General features: G+C 52.9%; 1 protein-coding gene across 3 annotated transcripts; it reads left to right on the top strand.

The window, feature by feature from the left end:
• Positions 1–219: 219 nt before the first annotated feature.
• LOC115650757 (alpha-1,6-mannosyl-glycoprotein 4-beta-N-acetylglucosaminyltransferase-like) lies at positions 220–24,691 on the top strand. 3 transcript variants are annotated; one of them, XM_030561129.1, is made up of 5 exons: positions 220–348; positions 15,155–15,339; positions 17,843–18,005; positions 18,759–18,906; positions 22,400–24,691. In XM_030561129.1, exons 3-5 carry the CDS (start codon positions 17,904–17,906, stop codon positions 23,542–23,544), a joined length of 1,395 nt encoding a protein of 464 aa, XP_030416989.1. In that variant the 5' UTR covers positions 220–348; positions 15,155–15,339; positions 17,843–17,903; the 3' UTR covers positions 23,545–24,691. The 3 variants fall into 3 exon arrangements, with proteins under 3 accessions (XP_030416989.1, XP_030416988.1, XP_030416990.1); XM_030561128.1 differs by lacking the exon at positions 15,155–15,339 and having other exon boundaries at positions 221–348; XM_030561130.1 differs by lacking the exons at positions 220–348; positions 15,155–15,339 and adding an exon at positions 9,644–9,838.
• The last annotated feature ends 781 nt before the right edge of the window (positions 24,692–25,472 follow it).

Below are 25,472 nucleotides of genomic sequence, written 5' to 3'. Positions count from 1 at the left end.
CCACAGGAAAGAAGCCTATTCCCAGCGTTCCACAGTTAGGAAATTCCAGGGAGGCAACTCTCTGGTCAGTCAGGGGGCCATGGCCAGGGATCCTGAGGAGAGATGTTCCAAGCCCCCAGGCTGGGGTCCTTCCGGGGCCTGAGGAGCAGATGCAGCACTGCACAGATGTGAAGTACGTTCAGCTGCCATCCTGCACTGAAAGCGGATGGACACACACACACAGACACACGCACAATACTGAATCCAGGAAGTTCCAGCCCACCCAGAGGTAGGGCAAGCGACTGCTCCAATGCTGAGCGCACTGTTCAAAGTCGGATGACTGTGAGAGCAGCAGCAGAGCCTTTCTGGGTGAGTCAAAGCTTCCAGCAGTAACAGGGCGAGACCGCTGCCCGGTGGTGACAGAACACCACTAAGGGGCTGGCACTGGGGGGCTTTAAGCAGCCAGGCACCTTTGAACTCTGATTTCTGGCCTTGGTGGGGACAGTGCAAAGTCACAGCTGAGCAGCAATAGCTGCAGCAGGGGGAGGGGGAGGTGTTGGTCTGCAACCCCACTGGGAAGCCGGGGGAGAGCTGGCGGCCCAGGGCCCCTCTGTTTGTCTGGGACTTGGTGGGTGAGGGGAGATTGTTCCCTGGCTTTTGTCTGAAACGAGCCTCCCTAGGTGGGAGGGGGAAGCTGCCTCATATTTGTATTTGGCCTTTAAGGGGCAGAGTTTTTAAGCACACTCAGCTCCCATGTAGACACCAAACTCTGATTGTCCAAACAGCAGTGTAGCGGGGGACAATTTGGCCCCAGTTGTGGTGCTGAGCCGCCTTGAAAGTCCATCTTTACGGGGGGCAGGCCAGGCATTGCCCCCTCACCCAGTGCTCTGAGCCGCCTGCCACAGGCACCCCCCGAGGGAGGGGATGACAGCTCAGGTCTATGCTAGGACATGCTGCTGGCTTAGCTGCATAGGGTACGGGGTGTCGAGGGATGACCCCACCTGGCAGAAGCCGTAGCATAAACACAGTTATACCAGTCTATCCCTAGTATACACACCGTCTATCCCTAGTATCCTGGGGCACTGGAATAAGCTATCCCCTATGCGCGGTTCGCTGGTATAAGCTGTGTCCGCACGAGGCAGACTTTCCCCCTGGGTGTACCAGGAAAGCCTCCCTCTGGTGGAGCTGGCATCTGAAGGTGAGGGAGCAGGGCAGCCATGCCAGGCTGGTTTCCAGCGAGTGTCACCATCACACCTGCATCAGCATTTTCAAGTCCCTGGGGGCCATCAGGGGAGGCTGGCCCCAGCCGCGCTCCTAGGAAGCCTGCTATCTTGGCCGACACACCCAGGACTGAAGGCTGTGTACACACTGCCACTTACTGTGGTATAACCGTCGCTTGAGGGGGTGAATAATTCCCCCCTCCCCAAGCAACGCAGGTTGCAATGACCTAAGTGCCGGGGTAGCCAGTGCTATGTCGGCGGGAGAGCTACTGCCGCTCGCGGGGGCTGGAGTAATGAAGTTGACAGGCGAGCTCTCTCCCGTCCACTTAGAGCAGGGGTTCTCAAACTGGGGGGTGGGACCCCTCAGGGGGTCACGAGGTTACTACATGGGGGGGTCACGAGCTGTCAGCCTCCACCCCAAACCCTGCTCTGCGTCCAGCATTTATAATTGTGTTAAATATATTTTAAAAGCGTTTTTCCTGTATAAGGGGGGTTGCACTCAGAGGCTTGTGATGTGAAAGGGGTCACCAGGAGAAAAGTTTGAGAGCCACTGGCTCAGAGCCTGCATTAGCAGTTGCATCACTGTATGCTCGGCAGTGTATCGGAGCCTAAGAATGGAGCTAAAGACTCAAGCCTCCCTTGGCAGGGGGCTGTAGCACCCCTTGTCCTCTGTGGATCGGCACCGAGGGACACCCCCGTAACACACACTCACCAGTGGGTTACCCTCCGTCCTGCTGGCGGTTGCCAGCCTAGGGCCCAATGCTGCCGGGGCAGTTACACACACAGCCTTGGCTTCCCCACAGCCAAGCCTCACCCCGGGTCCCTCTCCTCCAGTCCAAGCAGGGAGCAGGCCCTCTGCCTTTGCTGGAGTGGGGATGGGACAGCCCAGACACAGCTGCCTTGCACACAAAGCCCTCTCTCCCCCAGGACTAACCTGGTGCATGGATCTGTGCACAGAAGCTGCACTCAGACTCTCCGCCATTGTGAGCCGTGAGCCCAGGCTCGGGGTGGGGCCTGTGCAGAATGAAAGCAGAGGCACTGGCACGGGAAAGCCAAAGGGCGAACTAGGGGAGTAGCACAGGAGCTCCGGCGTTCGGCGGCTTCCTTCCCTGGGGGAGCCGGCTCAGCTAGACGAAGTAAGTCCTTTCCCCCCAGCCATCCTCCTGGGGGGCTTTCACATGGGCACTAGCCAGGAACCACATGCTGCCAGGCTGTGAAAACCATCAACAAGGGAATGGGTGCTGAGAACCAGAGTGGCCAAAGCGCTAGAGAAGGGAGTGGTTCTGCTCCTGCCCCCGTGAGGCCCCTCTGACCTGCTGCCGGGCATAGCCAGGGCTAGCCCATTGGGGGCCCCAAGCAGGAACACTTTGCCCCCTCCCCAATGTTAAAACAGGCAAGTTCTTATAATGAAAAGCGAATGGGGGGGCCCTGGAGTTGCTTAGGGCAGGTCTGCGCTATCGCTTAAGTCGAGCTAACTTACCTTGCTCAGGGATGTGAAAAGTCCTCCCCCCACCCCCCCCGGCCTCCCCAGCAATGCAAGTTTCACGCCGGAGTAATTATGCCGACGGGAGATGCGCTGCAGCTACGCTGATGTAGTGTGGGAGTGTCTTAGTCAGCTCATGCCTAGCGCCGGCTCTGCTGCCATACCTCTGACGTGTTTTCCCCACTGAGCTGTTTGTGGCTAGAACATGGTGCAGCCAAACCCCGGATTTGCTGGGTGAGGTTCAGGCAGCAGCAGAGAGATGCTGACTGCGTAACAGTCGCATACCTCTAGCACCTATTGACCTCTTCCGTGGCGACACCTATGGACGATCTCCCACTTTGGCCAGCCAGGGATCCCCCTGCTCCCCAAATGGCCCCGCTCCTCTGAACGCCAACACGTGAAGGAGATGCAGGAGCCAGGCCTAGCGGCACACTCAGCCCTGAGGGAGCTCCACAGCACAGGCCAGGCAGCCCTGGCTGATCTTTAAGCTCACATGGCTTTACCTCCTGGGTCTCTCTTTGGAGCATTCAGCATCCTCTGCCCCTCTGTGCACTTCCCACAGCGAGTCCACCCAGGCGGGGTCCTGGGGAAGCCACAGGGTCCTGCACCCCCACTTTGCTTCGCAGTCAGACATGACTCTCAGCCAGCCAGTAAAACAGAGGTTTATTAGATGACAGAAACACAGTCTAAAACAGAGCTTGTAGGTGCAGAGAACCAGACCCCTCATTCGGGTCCATTCTGGGGCCCAGCGAGCCAGACAACCCTGTCTGCCTTCACTCCCCGTCCCCAGCCAGTTCCAGACTGAAACCCACTCCAGCCCCTCCTTTCTGGCCTTTGTCTCTTTCCTGGGCCAGGAGGTCACCTGATCTCTTTGTTCACCTTTAGCCATCCTCTTGCAAGGGGGGAAGGGCTCCAGCCATTTGTTGCTAGGATACAAATTGTCGGCAATTTATGCACCCTGGAGACTTAAGAAATGCATAGGGCAAACTGAGGCACCCACACAGTATTCAGAGGAAACATTAAGAACAGTCCGACTTCATCACACAGAGACTCTCAGCTTTTCCTTTCAAAGAAAAGTAAGTTTCTAGCCCTCCCAGTTGTGTTGAAAGGCCCCAAAAGGTGACCCCGAAAGCACCTAAAATGTATCAGGCTGGATCTAAAAATCCTGTGATTTTTCTGGGGACGTGGCTCGTAGTTTTGAAGGCTTGGGGCTAACACTGTACTAATAATGGGAGCAAGGGACTGCCTTCTCTACCAGTGTGCACACACCGCTTGCTACTGTGGCCTGCTCCCTGCTCGCCTCTCGCTGCACTAGCCTTGCTAACTGCAGTATTATTCCACTACCGAACTCTCCGGTTCCCCTGGGAGGTGGAGCAGGCAGGATCTGATGGATGGCTGGGGAAGCCTGTGTCAGAGAGGTTAGGTGTCTCGCTCAAGGCTCGACAGGACATCGGTACCAATGCTGGAGTTAGGCCATGGTCTGTGCTCACCCCACTAACGGCACTCCCAGGTTCTATTCATTTCTTACATCTCATCAAGATGAAGGAAAGCAGAAGCTTTCCTTGCAGGAAAATGGTTCCCCATCTCATCTGACTTCCTGTGATGCAGCACAGGAGCAGCAGCCTCCTTATCAAAGACAGCAAGGAAGTGGGAGGGAGCAGAGTCTGTGGGGTTTCCTCCTGCTCTCTGTGGGGGTGGCAGCCGTAGCCAGCTCTAGATATGTTACTGGCTGGAAGCCCTGATGTTACCGAAATGTTGGGTCTGCCTAGCTGAGAGCCAATGACAGTCAGACAGGGATAAGCAAAGGTTGCTTTATTCTGCAGAAAAAAGGAGAGTTCTGTACCTTGGTACAAAAAGCTCTACTTCATACAAAACCCAATAATCTTTTATACACACTCACACACAGGCTTCGGTCATGTTAGCATTTGATTGGTGGTTAGCAAACCCTGCACTTCTGCAATCCGCTCAGCAAAAACCGGCTTAGGACCAGCGTCAACTGCCTCAAGACTGATAAGGGAAGACAGTTCAAAAGTTCAGGCTACTGTGTCCGTGAGGTGTCCAATTTTTTTTAATGGTTGCCAGGTATTATAAGGCTACTAGCTGTTAGGGGTTCACTGCTGACTGTCACAGTCCCCCCTTCGGGCCTGATAATTTAAATTGTCAGGCCCGTTATGCAATTTGCGATTAAGCTGGAGGGAGAGATGTGTTCTTTTACAGACAGGAGAGCTTTTAGTAACAGCACTACACAAACATTTTGCACATTGCCCAAACGACACATAGAAAGAAAAGAAAGAAAATAATTTATTTGATAATTTTATGGAAAAGGCCAAGGTCTGGGAGGAGGTCCTTAAAATTAAGGGTATGAGCAAGAGATACAGTGTGGAAAACAACAGCTGCATTCTTGATGGCCTGAAAATGTTTTTTTAATTAAACCAGAGAGATTAATATAAAAACAGCATTTTTTTTAATGTGAGCCCGGCCCCCACCCACTTTAGCATTTATGGCATTTAGCACATGCTTATTTTGCAGTGTTACGTTTGCTATGTTATTAATTTTTTGTTGTAACTTTTGGAAAGCATTTAAGGAGGCATTAGCTGCTTTTTCAAGTTCTTTAGAAATGTTTACCACTGCCCTTTTTAGCTCCGCTACCCCTAATCCAGGAATAAGTCCACGTATAAAAGAATGAAATTCCGTTTGCCTGATTGCTAGGGGGTTGTCGGCACGTTTAACCCGAGCCCCTTTTAAGGGTATGAAGAACTTGTGAGAATAAGTCCCCAGGTTGAAGATCTGGCGTGAGTCCAGTGTGGTGTTTATTTGAATGTCTGGTAATACTTTGGCCACACCACACCGGCCATGCCAACCTGGCGGGAGAGCTTTATAAGCATTATGGCCACAAATAAAATATGGACCGAGGCTTTGTAAATAAAGGGTGAGAGAGCTTCCTGCTACTCGGTGGCGCCAAGCTACCCTAACATCTGTGTATAAAAATCTTTTATACACACTCACACACAGGCTTCGGTCGTGTTAGCATTTAATTGGTGGTTAGCAAACCTTGCACTTCTACAATCTGCTCAGCAAAAACCAGCTTAGGACCAGCTTTAACTGCCTCAAAACTAATTTAAAAAAACAGTTCAAAAGTTCAGGCTACTGTGTCCAAATTTTTTTAATGGTTGCCACCTATTATAAAGCTACTAGCTGTTAGGGCGTTGCTGGTGAATGTCACACTGGCAAATAGCCACTTGCAATTCCCTCCCAAGCCCTGCTGCCCCAGACATCCTCCTGCTCACCAGCTTCCCCACCCCCTCTGCAGCAGGGCTCACTCCTGGTCCTGGCATTCAAGGCCCCAAGCAGCCCCACTCCTGCCTTTCTTTAGCTCCCCACTTTCCTTCCACCCACCTGGCATGATTGCCGCAGGCTTGTCCCGCTCTGCCCTCCGCACCTTCCAGGCAACCCCTGCTCCAGCACGTCCTCCATGACCTGCTCTCAGAGCCTTCTGCCTCTCACAGGCCCTTTTCCTGTAAGCCCTTCTCTTCTGCTGCCTTCTGCCAACAGACAGGAAATGATCCATCATCTGACTGTCTCCAAGCTAACCTTCCTGTTCCATCCTTTGGTATTTTCTCACAGCCCATCCCCTGTCTTTTCTCCGTGCATTGCCTGTTAAAAGTGTAAGTTCTTGTAGCAAGGTCACAGAATCATAGAATCTCAGGATTGGAAGGCACCTCAGGGGGTCATCTAGTCCCACCCTCTGCTCAAAGCAGGACCAATCCCCAACTAAATCGTCCCAGCCAGGGCTTTGCCAAGCCTGACCTTAAAAACCTCTAAGGAAGGAGATTCCACCACCTCCCTAGGTAACCACCCTCCTAGTAAAATAGTTTTTCCTAATATCCATCCTAGACCTCCCCCACTGCAACTTGAGACCATTACTCCTTGTTCTGTCATCAGGTACCACTGGGAACAGTCTGGATTCATCCTCTTTGGAACCCCCTTTCAAGTAGCTGAAAGCAGCTATCAAATCCCCCCTCATTCTTCTCTTCTGCAGACTAACCAATCCCAGTTCCCTCAGCCTCTCCTAATAAGTCATGTGCTCCAGCCCCCTAATCATTTTTGTTGCCAATCATTTTTGTTGGTCCTTGTCTCCAGCCCTGTCTGTTGAGTACCTGGGACTCCACTGATGCTCTCTAAACAATAACCATCCCCAAGGCCTTTGCTTATTACAGACCATCTGGCCGCTAGCTAGCACAACCCTGCGCAAGGAAGCTGCTCTCATGCTTGGCCCACTCTCTTGTGTCCACCCCCTGCTGATTGCTGGTGGATCAGGTCTCTTCATCAGACTGGTCGGGATTAAGACTCACATTCTCACAGTATTTATGCGCCCAACTCCTATTGCTTTCAAGGGGATTTAGGTGCCTAAATACTTTTGAGAAGGTGGGCCTAAAGCACCGGCATTGGTCTCCACTGGGATGGGAGAGGTGGACACAAATCTCGCTTTGGGTGACTCTGTTTTATCTCTGTTGTCCCCTCCCCACACAATCTCGCCCGCTCGGGAATCAGTTCCTCACAGCCAGTTTGCTGTGTGAGCAGCACAGCAGATCCATGAAAACAGATGCAGCCGTCTAAAAATGGGAAAAAAACCCAACACTAATGAAACATTCTGGCTGCCCAGTGAGCATCTCAACAAGCTAAGAAAGGAGGAAGTTAAGGTTCCAACACCGAAGGATTATCTCAGCCATTCCACGTACCCAGGAGAATTTATTGTTTTAGGTGCAGGTGCACAGATTTAACCGACTCAAGGCTGAACTATGGGAAAGTGTTGGGCTCATGTCGCCAGGCCGGCTGAGAGAGCTGTGGTCTGGTTACAAAAGCATAGCGCGACAGAATGCTTGTCTACACAGGGAAACGGACTGGCCTAGCCATAGAGGGCAAATTATTCTGGGCGGGTCAATTTCCCTGTGTCGTCAAGCCCTTGTAGTGCACAAGTGCTGTATGCACAAAGCCTCAATTGTGGAGTTAATGACCCAGCAACACTCGTTAGCTAGTGTGCTCATTAAAGCACCTTAAAGCACAGAAACATCAGCTCACCCCTAAGCTGCATCCACATGCTGTGTCTGCCGTGGGAGTAACCCCTGGTGTGGGTTCTTGCCTTAGGGTATGTCTACATCTACAATTTTGCAGCGCTGGTTGTTACAGCTGTATTAGTACAGCTGCATAGGGCCAGCGCTGCAGAGTGGTCACACTTACAGCAACCAGCGCTGCAAGTGGTGTTAGATGTGGCCACACTGCAGCGCTGTTGGGCGGCTTCAAGGGGGGGTTAGGGGAACGCAAGAGCAAACCGCGGGGAAGCAGGTCTCCTTCCCCGCGGTTTGCTCCAGTGTTCCCCGAACACCCCCCCCGCAAGCAGGTCTCCTTCACCGCGGTTTGTTCTCGCGTTCCCCGAACCCATGTGCAAGCAGGTCTCCTTCCCAGCGGTTTGCTCCGGTGTTCCCCGAACCCCCGTGCAAGCAGGTCTCCTTCCCAGTGGTTTGCTCCGGTGTTTTTTGAACCCCCGTGCAAGCAGATCTCCTTCCCCGCGGTGTGCTGTCGCGTTCCCCGAACCCCCGTGCAAGCAGGTCTCCTTCCCAGCGGTTTGCTCCGGTGTTTTTTGAACCCCCGTGCAAGCAGATCTCCTTCCCCACGGTGTGCTGTCGCGTTCCCCGAACTCCCGTGCAAGCAGGTCTCCTTCCCAGCGGTTTGCTCTGGTGTTCCCCGAACCCCCCTGCAAGCAGATCTCCTTCCCAGCGGTTTGCTCTGGTGTTTTTTGAACCCCCGTGCAAGCAGATCTCCTTCCCCACGGTGTGCTGTCGCGTTCCCCGAACTCCCGTGCAAGCAGGTCTCCTTCCCAGCGGTTTGCTCCGGTGTTCCCCGAACCCCCCTGCAAGCAGGTCTCCTTCCCAGCGGTTTGCTCCGGTGTTTTTTGAACCCCCGTGCAAGCAGATCTCCTTCCCCGCGGTGTGCTGTCGCGTTCCCTGAACCCCCCTGCAAACCGCGGGGAAGGAGATCTGCTTGCACGGGGGTTAGGGGAATGCGAGAGCAAACCGCGGGGAAGGAGACCTGCTTCCCCGCGGTTTGCTCTCGCGTTCCCTGAACCCCCCTGCAAACCGCGGGGAAGGAGACCTGCTTGATTACCAGAGAGGCTTCCTCTGGTATGCTGGGATACCTGTTTATTCCACGGAGGTCAAGAAAAACGCTGGTGAGTGTTTACACCTGATGACCAGCGCTGGATCACCAGCGCTGGATCCTCTACACCCGAGTTTCAACGGATGTACGGCCAGCGCTGCAAACAGGGAGTTGCAGCGCTGGTGATGCCCTGCAGATGTGTACACCTCCTAAGTTGCAGCGCTATAACTCCCTCACCAGCGCTGCAACTTTGTGGTGTAGACAAGGCCTTAGAGTTTTCAATCCATCCACAAAAACTGTTATTATGGGGGGTTAAGGATGCTTAGCAGCACTTTATTCCCTTCCAGAACAGACAAGCTGGCAGTCAAAGTTGATCTGAGGATCAGAAGAAACACTTGGCTGCACAAGATAATGCACCAAGCCAGACCATTATAAGCTCACTGCCTGGCCTCAGCACTGTGTGCTGTGTCTCCCACCCTGCTCTCACTGCTGTGGGCCTGCAATAAGCACCAAGCCTGAATTTTAAAAACAGGACATGTCTGGGCAGCCGTATCTCAGGCCCCCCTTGATCAAATGACCCTAGAGTGACCAGACAGCAAGTGTGAAAAATTGGGGCAGGGAGTGGGGGGTAATAGGAGCCTATATAAGGAAGAGATCCAAAAATCTGGACTGACCCTATAAAATGGGGACATCTGGTCATCCTAAATGACCCCAGGGCGGCCCAACCAAGCTGCACTAGCCTCGGATCTGGCATGCCAGCTTTCACTCTTCCTGTGAATTTCAGAGCACTGTGAAATGCTGCCTTTACAAAGAAATGCTGCGTCAGCCTAGGTCGCTAAGCCTGCTCCTGCTGGCATGCTGTAGCTACCACAATCACGTGCGCTACTCGGACAAACAGCCTGAAAGGCTCCTAACTGCTGACCAATCGGGTTTTGAAGCTGGCTCCTGGTGGCCAACGCTAGCTGAGCTGAGCTGAGGGGCAGCCCAGTGATAGAAGTTGCATGTGAGTACTCCTCTAGTTTTCTCCTAGATCTGGGCAAAAAAGTGTAGTCAGAACCAGCACATTTGAAAATGAGGTCGTGGCGTGGGGACGGTATCTCGAAAACCCCTTTGCCAGATGCCCCACATTTCCAATGCTAACTCTCATCTAGGCTCTCCAGCGGCTGAGCAGTTTTCTGGCCAAGGTGACTGTGCGTGCGGATTTTAGTACACTTAAAAAAATCACCTCTCAACAGAAGGCTCTGTGCAACCTTAATGACGGGGCTGCAAGAGCACCCCATAATAACATGACTGGTTCCCCCCTTTTACCAAAGTATGCTTCTCTTCACCATGGTCTCAATCAATAAAGCCCAGGCTAAGCTGGCTTCTTTTGGGGCTGGATTCCAGAATTAGTCCAGAAATTACCTAGACCATTCAGTGTCCAAGGTGAGAAAGAATTATTTTTATTTTAAATCCCCAAGTTAATGAATAAGGCAACAATAAACTTCCATTGTGCTAAGGCACGAGGGTGACCAGACAGCAAGTGTGAAAAATCAGGACAGGGGGTGGGGGGCAGTAGGTGTTTATATAAGAAAAAGCCCCCAAATATCGGGACTGTCCCTATAAAATCAGGACGTCTGGTGACCCTATAAGTCACCTAGGTCAAGGTTACCACTGCACTGAGTGACGGCTGCCCCTTTTTCCCCTAGTACTCCACAGTGAGACTTTGGGCAACCTGCTAGACTACCAGACAAATCACTTGTGATTTATGCATGATCTGCCCGTTGGAAGGGACTGAGGCACCTTACTCTTGGGTGCTGATGGAAGTTGTTTTCTTTTTTTTAAACTATTTTGGAAGCTTTAACAATGTGACTTACAAATCCTTGCCGTGTAAATATCCGAAAAAAAGCAATCCTGAAAGCAGTTAGTGTTTGGAATACAGTCAGCAGAGCTTTTGAGAGATGTGAAAATTGTTAAAAGGTCCAGGCTAAGCACTTCGCTGTTAGGAAAAGGGGGTGGGAAAGAGGGACAGGTGACTAGCAGAGTTTGCATATGTGATTTGCATATGTGATTTTATTGCTCGGCCACCTATAATGCAAAACAGTATCAGCTGTGTGTCTTGTGACTGTGGGGCTGCATGGTGTTGTGCTGTTATTGGAGACATCACATTGGTTATGTGAGTTTATACTACAGCAGGTGTGGTGAGTTCCTACGGTCGCTCAGGTTTCACATACCTTGACTTTTTGGTGTATTGAGAGCCTGATTTCAAAGCCTCCTGAAGTTTTTCCATTGACCTTAATGGGCTTTGGGTCAGGCCCTAAATTCCCTAGGTTGCTTTTTTTGTACCTACATAAAAGGAAAAGTCCCTGGGTGAAACCCTGGTCCCACTAACGCAGAGGTGAAAGTAACCCGGTATGGTCTGGTACGGTGTACCGGCAAGAGCCAGTACGCCGTGCTGGACCACACCAACTTCCGCAGCAGGGATTTAAAGGGCTCTGGGCTGACCGTGGCTGCAGGCAGCCCAGAGCCCTTTAAATCCTGCCCGCAGCTGCTGGGGCTGGGATGTAAAGGGCTCAGAGCTCCCCACCGCTGCGGGCAGCCCAGAGACCTTTAAATCCTGCCCGCGGCTCTGGCAGCTGGGCTGGGGCCGGGATTTAAAGGATTCGGGGCTCCTCGCAGTGGCAGGAGCTCCTGGCCCTTTAAATCTCGGCCCCAGCCCAGCAAACCTCGGAGTTCCCTACAGCAGCCGGAGCCCTGGGCCCTTTAATTTGCCCCTGAACCCCAGGGGGCTCCCAGTCATCTCTGCAGCAGGGAGCCCTGGCAGGAGGACTAGCTCAGTGGTTTGAGCGTTGGCCTGCTGAACCTAGGGTTGTAAGTTTAATCCTTAAGGGGGCAGTTTGGGGCTTGGTCCTGCTTTGAGCAGGGAGTTGGACTAGATAATCTCTTGAGATCACCTGTAACCCTAATGATCTATGGGTTAAAGGTCCTGTGGCTCCCAGCCACAGCGGGTGCCCCAGGGTCTTTAAATCTTGAAAGGCCCCACCTCTTCTGCTTAAGGCCAGGCAACTCCAGCAGTACCGGTAAATCCTGGTAAGTTACTTTCACCCCTGCACTAACGTCAATGGAACTTTTGCCTCCTTCTGCAGTGGGTCCAGGATTTCATCCCTCAACGGCAAGGGTGAGATGCGCTCTCCAGCTTCTTTGTTGCAAAGAACCTGGATGCATGTAGAAGTCAATGGCAATGAAGAGGAGCCTGTTGAGTGGCTTTCACTAGATACCACTGTTACTTGTGGGGAATCCATTCTCACTGAAAGACACCAGTGGGACTAAAGGTGCCGGCTGCCATCAGGAGCCATTACCGGGCCAGAAATGGGAGAGTCTAAGCTGTGAATCTGCTCCATAGGCAAACCCAAATACCCAGAGGAACTGGTCCTTATGCGCCCTGCAGGTCCTGCCTTCTCATTGGGGCCTGAGACGTACTGACTGGGTTAGGAGGATGTCTACAGCAGAGAGGTGACAGCAGACACAATCAGAGGTGTGACAACAGACACAATCAGAGAGGTGACAGCAGCAGAGGGGTGAGGGCAGGCACAATTAGAGGGGTGACAGCATACACAGAGGGGTGACAGCAGACATAACCAAGCTAGCTTTGCACTAGCTAGCTCCAATAACAATAGCAGTGAAGTCATGGCAGCATGTGCTGTACCAATAACCATCCTGCCTGGGACCCTGTATGTGGACTCGAGAGACTAACCTATGCTGCTGTAGCTTCACTGCTGTTGGTGCTCCTGCTAGTGAGAGCAAAGCTAGCTCGGGTCTGTCTGCACACTGGAAGAACTCTTACTTGATTCCAAAAGAAGGACTGGAAACTTTGGTGGAAGGAATGGGAGCGCTGGGACTGGGAGAGCTTTTCTTGCATGTGTGTGTATTAAATAATAATAGTTGCTAGCTCTTTCCACCCGCAGATCCCAAAGCAGTCCAGAAAGGAAGAGCAGTATCATTATCCCCATTTTACAGTTGGGTAAACAGAGGCACAGAGCAGCAATGTGATTTGCCTAGGGTCACCCAGCAGGCCAATGGCAGAACTAGGAATAAAACTCAGGTCACCCCAAGTCTCAGTCCAATGCTCTAGCCACTAGGCCACACTGCTGACACAAACAAGCCAACGAGCTTTAAACAGTCTGGGTAAAAATCCCTTCCGTTCCTGTCTCAGCAGACGTCACTTCCTTGGTACCTGTGATGTCACAACCCCGTCAGAGCCCCCATCACCTAGAATGTCTTCCAGGGTAGACCAGGCCAGAATTCCTAATGGAAAAACCCTGTCTCACTCCATCGAGGTCATCCTCGCTAACTTTCCTGTGCCTCGGTTTCTCCCCTGCCCCCATAAAGGATAGTCCTGCTGGGAGGGTATATTCCCTAATGCTGTAAGTGCTATTGACTATTACAGCCTGGCCCTGCAGCAAATACCAGCAGGCAGGGCTGAGAGCACAATGCAAGCAGCCTTTCCTGCCCAGACCTTTCAATAATATATGAACATTGTGTAACATCATCACACTCCCTTTCATCAGTCTGAAGAACTACAGCTGTGATGGACGTAGAAGCAGGGATCCTGGAGTGCAGGAAGAACCTCAGTTAGCCCTGCAGACCCCTTCGAAGCAGCCCTGTGTGTCCCCTAGCTAGACCTGGCCCTCTAGGAGAGCGTGGTTTTGCTGATGCAGAGAATTCCTTGTGGGGTGGGTGGAGAGGGCTCTGCTCAGGCACTGCTGTCTGAATATCCACCTCTGGCCTGCCAGCCCTTTATCACTAAACAAGAAGTTCAGGAGATGTTTGTAAAAAGATGCATGTTTAAGACACCTGACCTGTTAGCTGGACCTGAATTTCAGGTTCCCAGCCTCGTTTTTCTCCTGACTGTCTGCATGTTCCTGGTCTCCACTGAAAGGGAAGTTACTTAGCCAGAGAGTGGAGAGCAAGGCAGGTTTGATACTCCTTCCCCTTGCATGCAGACGTCCAGGTGCAATGTCTAGGTTCTGTAACCAGAGCATAGCCTGTGGATCAAGGGAGGCCAGGAATTGCAAACTGCCCTCCAGCTATAGAACTGGACAGGCTTCCACCCCATGAGTTATGGACTGCAATGCTGCCCCACAGTCCCTGCATGGAGAGGAAACCAGGCCAGGGCAGAGGCAGCCTGTTGAGCCTGGCCCAGGATCTGTGATTAAGTGGACAAAGAGGCAGATGCAGCAACTGACTCCTGAATTTACTTGGTGCGTTAGACTCTTTCCCACCGTTGCGTCCTCTCTGTAAGAATGTAGTTTTCAGCACCCTGTCAGTGTGTGGTAACTGGCCATCTGCATTCTTGTGCAGGAGTGTGTGAGCAAAGGAGCATTGAGATCTCTGTTGTGGTGTCACACCTTGGTCCACAGGAGCAGGATCCCTCCCCTGAATACGAGCAGCGGGTTGTTTCTTATCTGAAAACAGGACACCAATCAACTGGAGATGTTATTGGTTGGTTTCCTTCGGCACAGCTCTCCAGGCAGGCTTAGCAGTATTTGCATCTTGTTAAAGGTCTCGATTCTTCTCCAATGACTAGCTGAACTTCAGGCCAATATTTGTGAAATGGGGCAGCTATTGTGGGCACCAGCTTTGAGACCCCTTGACCTGATTTCCAGAGGTGTGTTGCGCCTGCAGATCATGGACTAGTGGGGCAGTTACAGGCGATGTAGGCAGGGGAGGTGCCTGGAGTTCTCTTTCAGGTCATTCTGTGATAACCCGATGGGGCTCTCTTGCACTTAAGTCGTGTGCTGGGGTGGGCCCTGGCATGGACATTCAAGTCCAGCATTTTATGAGGCCTGAGTGTCCTTTTGCAGTTTTTTTGCAGTATGTCATCCTGCGAGCAATGCAGGACTGCAATAACGTCACTCTAGGTCCCCCGGCCTCCAGCTCCAGAGAGCTCCCCTCTCATTGCAGGAGGTCTGGGCTGGAGGTAGGAGCCCAATGACTGAGCCAACCATGTCTTATAAACTTGCACCCCCAGATCAGCACAAAATAATGCAATAAGGGGAGGGATAGCTCAGTGGTTTCAGCAGTGGCCTGCTAAACCTACAGTTGTGAGTTCAATCCTTGAGAGGCCATTTAGGGATCTGAGGCAAAAATCTGTCTGGGGATTGGTCCTGCTTTGAGCAGGGGGTTGGCCTGGATGACCTCCTGAGGTCCCTTCTACTCTGATATTCTATGATCAACACCCATCTCCCCAGGCATGTACACCAGTTTCTCTTCTCCCCTGCCCATCCTACTGGAGAGCATGATTCAGGATTAGTGGTAATTCTCTGCCCTTATTTTTCAGAACTGAACATTCCCATCAGCAGAGGCTGGCCCAGGGAATCTTCTCCCTCTGACAAGCCCCTGAAGAATTACCCTTTGTCAAAATGGCAGCTCTCCCCCACTGCTCTCAACCGTATTCCCTCCAGGGCAGGCTGTGAACTGAGGACAATGGCAGACAGTGGCCTTTTTGCCAACAGACAGTTTTTAGTGAGTTTTCTGAAGACATCTCATCTTGATTTAAGAAATTGTCAATGATGGGGAATCCACATGGTAAACTGTTCCCATGGTTAATTGCTGTCATGGTTAACAATTTAAGCCTATTCTCCAGTCTGAAATCCTACATATTTCTTTTCAAAAGCTACTCTTTGCACCAGATCTGCTCCAGATTCATCTCCCTGCCAATTTTTGCCTAGATAGACAATGGCTAAGCTGAGATCAAAAAGGACCTCAAAAGAAAACAAAACAAAACAAAAACAAAAACAAAAAGCCCTGATGCCAAATGCTAACTTTCTAAAGGCCCACTTTTAAATCCATTTTCACTCCTAAACTAATAGATTGATTTGTAAATTCTTGCAGAATTCGGCCTCCGCTCGGAGTGAGTGCTGTAATTTAGCGAGGATAGGCTGTGTTCTCTAGACATAATGAACAAGTTGAATCCTTGCTTTAAGAACACAGTTCACTCAGTTTTAACTATGGATCCATGACTGGTGCCTCCAGAACTCTTTAGATAGAAAGTGTCACAGCATGCCTGGCCCCTTTAAGGGGAGATGGGCCCAGCCCACCTGTGACTAATAAGTTACTTCCTCGCAGGCTGTGGGGCCCAGGCATCAGGCGATAGCTTGAAAAGCACCTGGTCTTTATATAGGCCAGCAAGAGCTCAGTCCAGAGTGGCTGGGAGCCTGATGCTTGCAGGAATTGCTGTGGTCAGGGAAAGAATCCAGCAGTCAGGTGACTCCCTGGTACACAAGTTGGGGGTGAGAGCTGCAGGAGTAAAAAAGGTTCCTATGGGAGTCCCTGGCTCTGTGCATCGGGTGTAGGGGGCTATTCCTGTACCAGGCACAGGGAGGATTGTGCTTAAAACAAATAAGACGATGCTGCAGTGAGACTACTTGCCCACGTCTCACACGGGTGGTGCTCAAGGCCCGTGGAGGCAGTTTCCTTCATCCCATCGCGCATGTTTCTGCCTCAGTAGCAGCCAGCAGGTATTAGAAAGGGCAGGGTGAAGGGCTGTAATGTGTTTCGAGGGCATCTGCATCATTGGCTGAACAATTCCAGAACACTGACAATAAGTGACTTAGCAAGTGTTGATTGCGGGCCCTGCCCATACTCCCAAGGCAAAAGGGAAGCTAGAGAGGACTAATAAACCCTCCTGCTACCCGCTAGCACCTGACTAGGGTCAGGGTGAAACTTCTGTGGGCAGGTTTGTCCATAATTGCTCATTAGGGGATTTCTTGCACCTTCCTCTGGAGCAGCTGGTACCAGGAGCCTGGGCTGGCTGGATTCATGTGCTGAGCAGTTTGGGGTTCCTATTTACTGATGACCATCAAGTGCTGTGAGCAAGACCCTGCCATTCATATCCTTTAACACCTGAAGACTGGGTCTAGGGTCCAGGGCCTGGTGCGTCCAAGTGCTCGTACCTGGGCTGGGATTCTAAATGGTAGGAGAGGAGTTCAGACACGTCTGGAGACACGAGAGGAATTGAGACACGTCTGGTGTCGTGCGGCTGCCTCTCCTTGCCCTGAACCTGCCCGTGCTTTTCATGCCAGGTTCGTGCTGCAGGTAGCAGACTGTGCCTGAGAGTGCAGCACTGCTGGGTGCTGGTAGCACAAGTCGTGCCCCTGGTTCTCAAATGTCCAAATGTTCAAATGTCTCCTTGAAAAGAGAGCCGAGGTACTACAACAGCCAAATCATCAAAGGCTTTAGAGTGCAAAAACAAACATCATGTATTGCACCTGGGAAGCCAGGAGGTCAGAGCCACCCTAAGGTGTGCTCCTTTCACCCGTGTCAGCAGGTACGTTCTGCAGTAGCTGCTGTTTTCTCGTGACCTAGTAGCTTTATTTTTCTGGCAGCACCCATGAGCTGCGGGGCACCGTACAAATGGATCTGTGCCTGCAGATCTTCCAGTGCTCAGTGCAGTGAGCAGATCCGGAGGTTGCGCTGCCCCAGAGCTCTCCAGTGTACTGGGTTTTGGGGGATATCTCACAACTGGAGTTGGAGGGGGGAGAGAGAGAGACAGCACCGCTCCCTTCAAATATGCTATAGAGCAGTGGATGGTGCACCCACATGCGATGAGTGCTGTTTATATGCTCAGGTGCTTTGCAGCCCTCCTCCTCTAGCCCTAGAAGACAGCTGAGTATTAGCCTGTCCATTTGACAAACAAGTCAAAGGAGCTCACGTCATGTGACAGAACTTAATATGGCAGATTCGATGTTTATTCAGTCGGGGCTGCTCCCTGGCTAGGAGTTCAGTCTGTTTGTGGCGGTTTCTTAGGGGCGGCCTGTGCCGGACCCTTGTCATGGAAGCTGGTGAGACCCGCTTGGGACCCTGGCTCTCTGCACTGTGAAAGCCGAGGCATTGGTTGGCTGCCCGGCAGCCCTCCCTGCCCTGCTCCCTGAGCAGTCCACCTCTGCATGGCCAGGCGCTCCCCAGGCGGGGTGGGCAGCGTTCCTCTGAAGGGTGCCCCTCATGCACTCTTGTCTCTCCCCCAAAGGAGCCTGGCCAAAACTGGCAAGCCCCCAGGTGCCAGCCCCTGACCGCGGAGCCCGGCTGCCATGAGATGCTTCCCAAAGCGCTTGCTCGCTACTGCCCTGACGCTTCTGGGTCTGCTCCTGCTCCTCAGCCTCTGCCTGCAGCGCCCGAAGGACCCACTGGTGGTGAGTACCAGGCTGGGCTGGGCAGAGACTTTGCCTGTGCCTGCCCCTGAGCTCCCCTCCCCTACCCGAGGCCTGCCCCGCATCCCCTCCCCTCGCTCTGGGGTCTGTGCTCCCCTCCTCTGCCTTGGGGCTGCCCCGCATCCACTCCTCTCACTCTGGGGTCTGCGCTCCCCTCCCCTGCCCCAGGGCTGACCCACATCTCCTCCCCTCGCTCTGGGGTCTTTGCTCCCTTCCCCTGCCCCAGGGCTGTCCCACATCCCTTCTCTGTCCCTCCTCTTGCCCTGTCCCACATCTCCAGCCCTGACTCTGGGGTCTGTGCTCCCCAGGGGCTGAGTGGCTTCCCCTCCCCTCTCTCTGGGGTCTGTGCTCCCCTCCCTTGCCCCAGGGCTGCCCCACATCCCTTCCCCTTCCCTCCCCTTGCCCTGCCCCGTGGGTTTTCCCGCATCCCCTCCCCTTGCTCTGGGGTCCATGCTCCCTTCTCCTAACCCCACCTCCCATCCCTGAATTGGGGGCTTCATGGCCTCTCCTCCCTTGCCACACTCCGGTGGAGATGTCTGAACAGGAGGAGGGCGTGACTAGCGGGATGGGGGCGGAGCAGCACTACTAGGGGATGCTGTTCTCCAGCTCTAGCCCTCCTGAGCAAAGGGAGCTTGGGGCTGGAGCTGCCACCCCTGACGGACGAGGTGTATTTGCCACAGGCCAGCCTTGGGGCGCGCTAACAGCAGCTAACGCAGGCTCTGCTCTGGCTCCCAGGAGGAGGTGAAGCGCTGGGCCCAGGAAATGGTGCTGCAGCAACTCCAGCCTGAGGGGAACCTGCGCAGCTTCCAGGATCTGTGGAATGCCTCTGCCTCCAGGAACGTCTCCTATCGCTACCTCGCCGGCCACTCCACCTCTAGGAAGAGTGAGTATCCCAGGACCAGCCTGCTTTAGCCTCCAGCATTCTCTGCCAGCAGCTGGATCTGGAGAGAGATGGTCTAGAGCTGTGGCTCTCAACCTTTTTGATACCATGGGGACTGACTTGTTGCCTTTCTAAACTGAGTCAGGGAGATCTCCGGGACTGGTGAGAAACACTGGGTAGAGACACCAGTCATAGCAGAGCAGCTTTTGGGAAGCCGGCTGACCGATTTCTGCAACTGCTGCTATGGCACTAATACAGAATGGGGGATAACCGGCTTGGCTGCAGCACTGCTGAGAAGGATCTGGGAGCTGTGGTGGTTCATAACCTCAGCATGAGTCAGCAATGCGATGCTGTTGCAAAAAAAGCAAATGCAATTTTAGATTGCATTAACAGAGGCATACTCAGCGCTGGTTTGGCCTCAGCTGGAGTACAGTGCCCATTTTTGGTCACGAATGTCTAGAAAGACTGTAGAGAAACTAGAAAGGATCCAGAGGCGAGTGACAAAGATGATCAGAGGGATGGAACACAGCCATACAGGCTGAAGGAACTGGCTATGTTTTGTTTGGAAAAGAGGAGATTAAGAGGGGACTTGATAATGGTCTTCAGATACTTGGAAGGCTGCCATAAAAAAAGACGGAGAAAAGTTGTTCTCTCTTGCCGCAGAGGGCAGGACAATAGGCAATGGGGTCAAACTACAGCACAGCAGATGTAGATTAAACCTCATGAAAAACTTCCTAACTGTAAGAAGAGTAGGACAATGGGACAGACCCTTAGGGAGCTTGTGGAAACTCCTGTGCTGGAGGTTTTCAGAAGGAGGCTGGAGCCATCTGTCTGGGGTGGGTTAGACACAAGTCCTGCATCGTGGCAGGAGGCTGGACCCTTGCGATCCCTTCTCACCCTGTGGTTCTATGAGTCTATACCTGTGTTCGGGTGCTGGGCTTGGCTGTCTTGCCCGTGGCAGGGCTCGCTGTCGTTTGAGAGGTCTGGGAGCAGCCTTGACGTTACTCGAAAGAATGGCATGCGCTTTACTTGAGTTAACCTCTTAGTGAAGACAAGGCATGTTGTAGCTGTCACATGAATCCACATGTCAAGTTAAAGGCTAGGGTCCCCTGTAGCCTCTACCTGTTAGCCCCTCTGAAAGCTACAAGCTGCCACACCCTCACTAGGGCTCTAGCAAACCAACAACTGAGTCTCTCTGTAGCCTGGAATAGCTGCTGCAGACGTTTGCCATTGAGGAGCTAGTCACGCCCAAGGGAGAGGGCCCAAAACAGAAACAACAGTGGGCTGTGGCCTTCCCTCTGCTGCACGTGGGAGTGTGTGACCTTCCCCCCACGTCCTGCTCCCAGGTCCGAGACAGACCACAGGGCAGGCTCAAGTAGGGTGCAAAAGTCCACAGCAGTTTAGTGAGGCATTTCCCCACTGCTCCCAGACACAGGTTCCCTGCCGCAGTCTCGCCGGGCCTCACAGGCCTGGCCCAGGCAGGCTGCAAAGTACTGCTTTGCTTTACTGCAGAAGGGGTTCCGAAAACAAACTCCATATGGCCCGCGCCAGGCCCACCTCCCCCCCAGAGCTCTAGCACCCAGTCAGCAGTCTCTGCAGAGGCTGTGGGATGATCTTTTTCCCAGGAAGCAAAAAATAAGAGATCTGTTCTCCTCCTGGGACAGCCAGCCACACACTGACCTGTCCACTTCCCTTTCTAAATTCGTTCATTACCTGGCAGTGAATGCAGGTGCAGCGAGGCAGGGCTGAGTGGACCCACAGCAGCCCCATAGCCCTTGCTGGCTCAGTGTGGGGTTGGTGTCCCCCATCGCAGCCAGGAAGGGAGTTTCCCCTTGGCACAGCTGGTGTGACTCTGTCACCCAGTGGGCAAAACGATCTGGCACAAGACATATAGCTTCCTTCTAGCTCTGTTTGTGCAACTCTTGCTATTCCCTGGCCACAGGGAGACAGTTCTTCCTATCTGCTCCTGCTCTACCTTGGAGAAGGGGGCAAGCAGAAGAGAGGAGACCCTGTCCTGTCTTGTGTGTCGATGGAGGTTTTTTTTGATGGCACTAAAATTCTCACTTGTGTCAGTTTGGAGGTGCAGTGGGAGTGGTTGAGTCATCTGGGGCGAGGAGAGATGTCAGCTATTCCACTCTGATTAAACAACCTGGTGTCATGGAGTGTGGGGGGAGACAAGGCCCTGCACCCCCAGCTTCCTGCTATTCACCATGACTCTCAGCCAGCCAGTAAAGCAGAAGGTTTGTTTAGCCGACAGAAACACAGTCCAAGACAGGTCTTGCCGGTACAGACAACAGGATCCTCCCCAATTAGATCCCTCTTGGGGTCCCAGGAGCACCACAGCTCCATTTGGGGGGTCAGAGCCCTGTCTGGGCTTCCTTCCATTCCCCTAGCCAGCTCCTGAAACTGTCTCACTCCCCAGCGTCTCCTCCCCCCAAGCCTTCGTTCAGCTTCCTGGGCAGAGGTGTCACCTGGCCTCTAACCCCTTCCTGGGTTCTCACGTTACATGCTCAGGTATCTTCCGTCAAGGCCAGTCTCCCATCCCCCAGTGCAGACCGTTCTCCCAGGCCAACACTCCCCGCTCAGCATTCAAAGACCACATTAAGAACAGTCCTAGTTCATCACACACAGGCTTGGAGCTTTTCACGGAGAGAGATTAGGTAGGACACAAAGGGGAAATTAACAAGAAAATGTGATAAGTAAGGGCCGGTACGCACACATTTCTCCTGAAATTACCAGCATCATCAAACAATTCACATTTACCAGTGGGCTAGTTGCAGTACAAACAAATAGTACAATATGCTCCCTAACTCTTAGAGCCTACCATTGAAATTCAGAAGACAGGCACAAAGTTGGGGAAAGGAATAGAATCATAGAATATTAGGGTTGGAAGAGACCTCAGGAGGTCATCTAGTCCAACCACCTGCTCAAAGCAGGACCAACCCCAACTAAATCATCCCAGCCAGGGCTTTCTCAAGCCTGACCTTAAAAACCTCTAAGGAAGGAGATTCCACCACTTCTTTAGGGAACCCATTCCAGTGCTTCACCACCCTCCTAGTGAAAAAGTTTTTCCTAAAATTTAACCTAAACATCCCCCACTGCAACTTGAGACCATTACTCCTTGTTCTGTCATCTGCCACCACTGAGAACAGCCGAGTTCCATCCTCTTTGGAACCTCCCCTTCAGGTAGTTGAAGGCAGCTATCCATCTCAGGTGGGATGTAGCCAGTCCATCATAGGTAAGGCTGGGAACAACTCCCCATAAAGGCCCAGCCATCCTCTGAGACCTTCAGTACAGGATGTCAACCTGAGCTCAAACACAAGGACCTGCTATTGGCTTCTTGTGAAATCAGTTGGACTCGCACCCTCACAGGTATTTAGGTGCCCAACTCTCACGGATTTCAAAGAGAGTTGGGCCCCGAAATACCGTGAGGGTCTGGGCCTTACTGACGTGTCAGAGGTGCTCATGTCTGTCTTTTCATCCCTCCATGTTTCAGAGTTCCTCACTGTGGGGCTGTCATCTGTCAAGCGGAAGCGAGGCAACTACCTCCTGGACACGCTGAAGTCCATTTTCGTGCAGTCAACCCAGGAAGAGCTGGAGGAGATGGTGGTGGTGGTGCACCTGGCTGACCCGGACTCAGAGTGGAACACTCAGGTGGTAATGGACATTACCGCAAGATTCACTCCCCACCTTCTCCGGGGCCAACTGCTGGTTATCCATGCCCCTCCAGAGTGCTACCCGCCCCTGGAAGGCCTGAAGAGGAACTACAATGATGCTGAGGATCGAGTGCAGTTCAGATCCAAGCAGAACGTGGACTATGCGTATCTCCTCAGCTTTGCTGCCAACCTTTCCTCCTACTACCTCATGATTGAGGATGACGTGCAGTGCTCCAAGTCCTTCTTCACTACCATCAGGAAGGCAGTGGCATCCCAGGAAGGCTCCTACTGGGTCACGCTGGAGTTCTCCAAGCTGGGCTACATTGGCAAACTCTACCACTCCAGTGACCTGCCCCAGCTGGCCCAGTTCCTGCTGCTGTTCTACCAGGAAATGCCATGTGACTGGCTGCTGGGGCACTTCCGCCTGTTGCTCACCCAGAAGGAGGTGATTCGCTTCAAGCCATCCCTCTTCCAGCACATCGGCCTGTACTCCTCCTTCCAGGGGACGCTTAACCAGCTGAAAGACAATGACTTTGAGGCAGATTCCTTGGATCTGCCTGACAACCCCCCAGCTGTGATGTTCACAGACATAGACACCTTTGAGAACTACCTGCCCAGCAAGGCCTACAGCACAATGCCGGAGTACTTCTGGGGGAAATCGCCATCTGCCGGCAGCCACTTCACCATCATGTTCCGCCAGCCTGCCCGTATCTCACGGCTCCAGGTCCACACCGGCTCTGAGGAGCGCCACACCGACTATCTCCACTCAGGGACTGTGGAGCTGGGCAGCCAGCAGCAGGGAAAAGGCAAGGGCTGTTCTACATACACCCATGTCGGAGCCTTTGAGAAGGGACACTTTGAACGTAGCGGCTTGGAGAACAGCACGTCTGCCGCCCCAGAGTGTGTGCGGATCCTAGTGACAGAGAGTCAGAGCGAATGGCTGATCATCCGCAGCATCAGCATCTGGACCAAAGCAAACAGCTAAGGGGTTGCAGGGGACAGAGGCACTGCTGGTGACCCACATGTCAGGGAGCTGGCCTCCCTTCTCAGGGGCGAGCAAGCAGTTTGGAGGTGTCTGAGGGGCAATGGAGGGTAGTGGCACTGCCCCTCCCAGGCAATGGCACGCTTCCGGGGAGGCACAGTGAGGGCCTAGTGGGGAAGGAAGATGGGGCACTGAGGGTCAGGGCAGTGGCACAGCAGGATCCTGGTAGCATGGCAGGATGGTGCATTAGGGCAAGAAATGGGAGCTAATGCAGCACATTGATACTCTGACCTTTCAGGGTGCCCTATGTTCTTGGTCATTAATTGCCAGTATATAGGAGAGCCTGGCCCCCGCCAGCCCCGCAGAGCTGACTAACTCCTCTGAACTGCTTCCTGTGGGGGCCAAGAGGGTAAAAACTCAGAACCAGGCCCGGGTAAGCATCCCGCTGGGCCAGGCCCCAGGAGCGAGACCTGGAATGGTGCTTGCAGCCTCTGGAGAGGTTAGGAAAGCCAGCAGTGCCCGGCTCGGGGCAGGTTCGGGGCATTGTCTACTGTGGAACTCTAGCCCAGACGTGGGAAAAACCAATGCCCCAGCGTGTGAGGCTGCTCCAAGGTCAGAGGCAGCCATGTGGGAAACCTTCGCTCAGGATCCTACTGCTCACGGCCGACCTGCTCTACCCCCGACAGTTTAGAACTGGGAGTCCAACCTCTCCAGCCTGACGGCCAAAACTCTGTACGCCAAATGCCAGGAGGCTACACTCACGGTGGGAGGGGCAGGTTATTAATCATATTCATTACAGCAGTGCCTAAGAACCAGTCAAAATCAGGGCCTGGTTGTGGTAGGTGCTGTGCAAACACAGAGTGGCAGATAATCCCTGCCCTCAAGCGCTTACAGTCTAACTAGCCAAGCCAGCCTCCTTGCCAGCCCCCTCCTCACTCCTGACTTCTTCTGAAACCACATTGAAACTCTAGAAGCAAGGCTCTGTGTGGCCACTGGCACCACGGGGCCAAACCCAGGGGCAAGAACGCCTCCGTTCTGTGGCAGCGTTCATCTAATGTATCCACTCGTTGGCTCAAGCCTTTGACAATCGCAAGATTGACTTAAAAGTCATGAGATTTTTACAAACATAATAAATATTTGGTTCTTTTCACTTGCCTTCTGGTGTCTGAACTTTTAGGGTCACACTTGGGTCACATTTTTAAACTTCTCTCCACCACTGCGAGGGTAAAAAGAACACTTCATATTTGTTTGAAGTGCAAGCTGAAATTCTCTTGTATTCACCTGAGTTGGGGAGCTAGAACTTATGGGGAGTATCAAATATCATGACACAATAAAATTGTGGGAATTGGCAACATTGGCTATCCCCAGGACACACCCTTCATTGCCAGTCCTAAGCACACAGAGCTGGTTCTCTGGGCTTTGGCTTCTAGAGGCCAGCCTGCACTTCTGGCCCTCTCCTCCACTCCTTGCCTACAAGCCTAATGAGCCTGGCACCCCAAACTCCCAGCCAGCTCTCTGGGCATGTCTACACTGCAATGTAAGCCAGGGGTTAGTGGGACTTGAGTCCGTGGACCCTCTGTTTGGGAGTGTCCATGCCTCAGGTTTACAATTTCAGGATACAGGCCCCAAAACCGGGGTCTAGCATCCACACTGCAGAACTCAAACCGGAGTCAACCCACCCTATCCCAGGCTTCCTAGTGCCCTCCCCAGCTGTGGCCACTCTAGCTCCTGGTTCCTGGTGCAGTGTGGGAAAACGTGACTGTTCACTCTGCACGTGGCAGGAAGCTGTTACGACCCATTGGGTTCCCAACGCATTCTGCCAAGTCGTCTTTTGGATCTGCATGCTCCCAGCAACCAGAGCCAGCAACAGGGAGGAGTCCCCGTTTGAAGAGCTTCTCTTGCTTGTGCTTTCACTCCCATTTCAGCAAACA

The sequence above is a fragment of the Gopherus evgoodei genome, chromosome 4, assembly GCF_007399415.2.
Source record: "Gopherus evgoodei ecotype Sinaloan lineage chromosome 4, rGopEvg1_v1.p, whole genome shotgun sequence".
Lineage (NCBI taxonomy): Eukaryota > Metazoa > Chordata > Testudines > Testudinidae > Gopherus > Gopherus evgoodei.
This window is presented reverse-complemented; position numbering and strand designations above follow the sequence as displayed.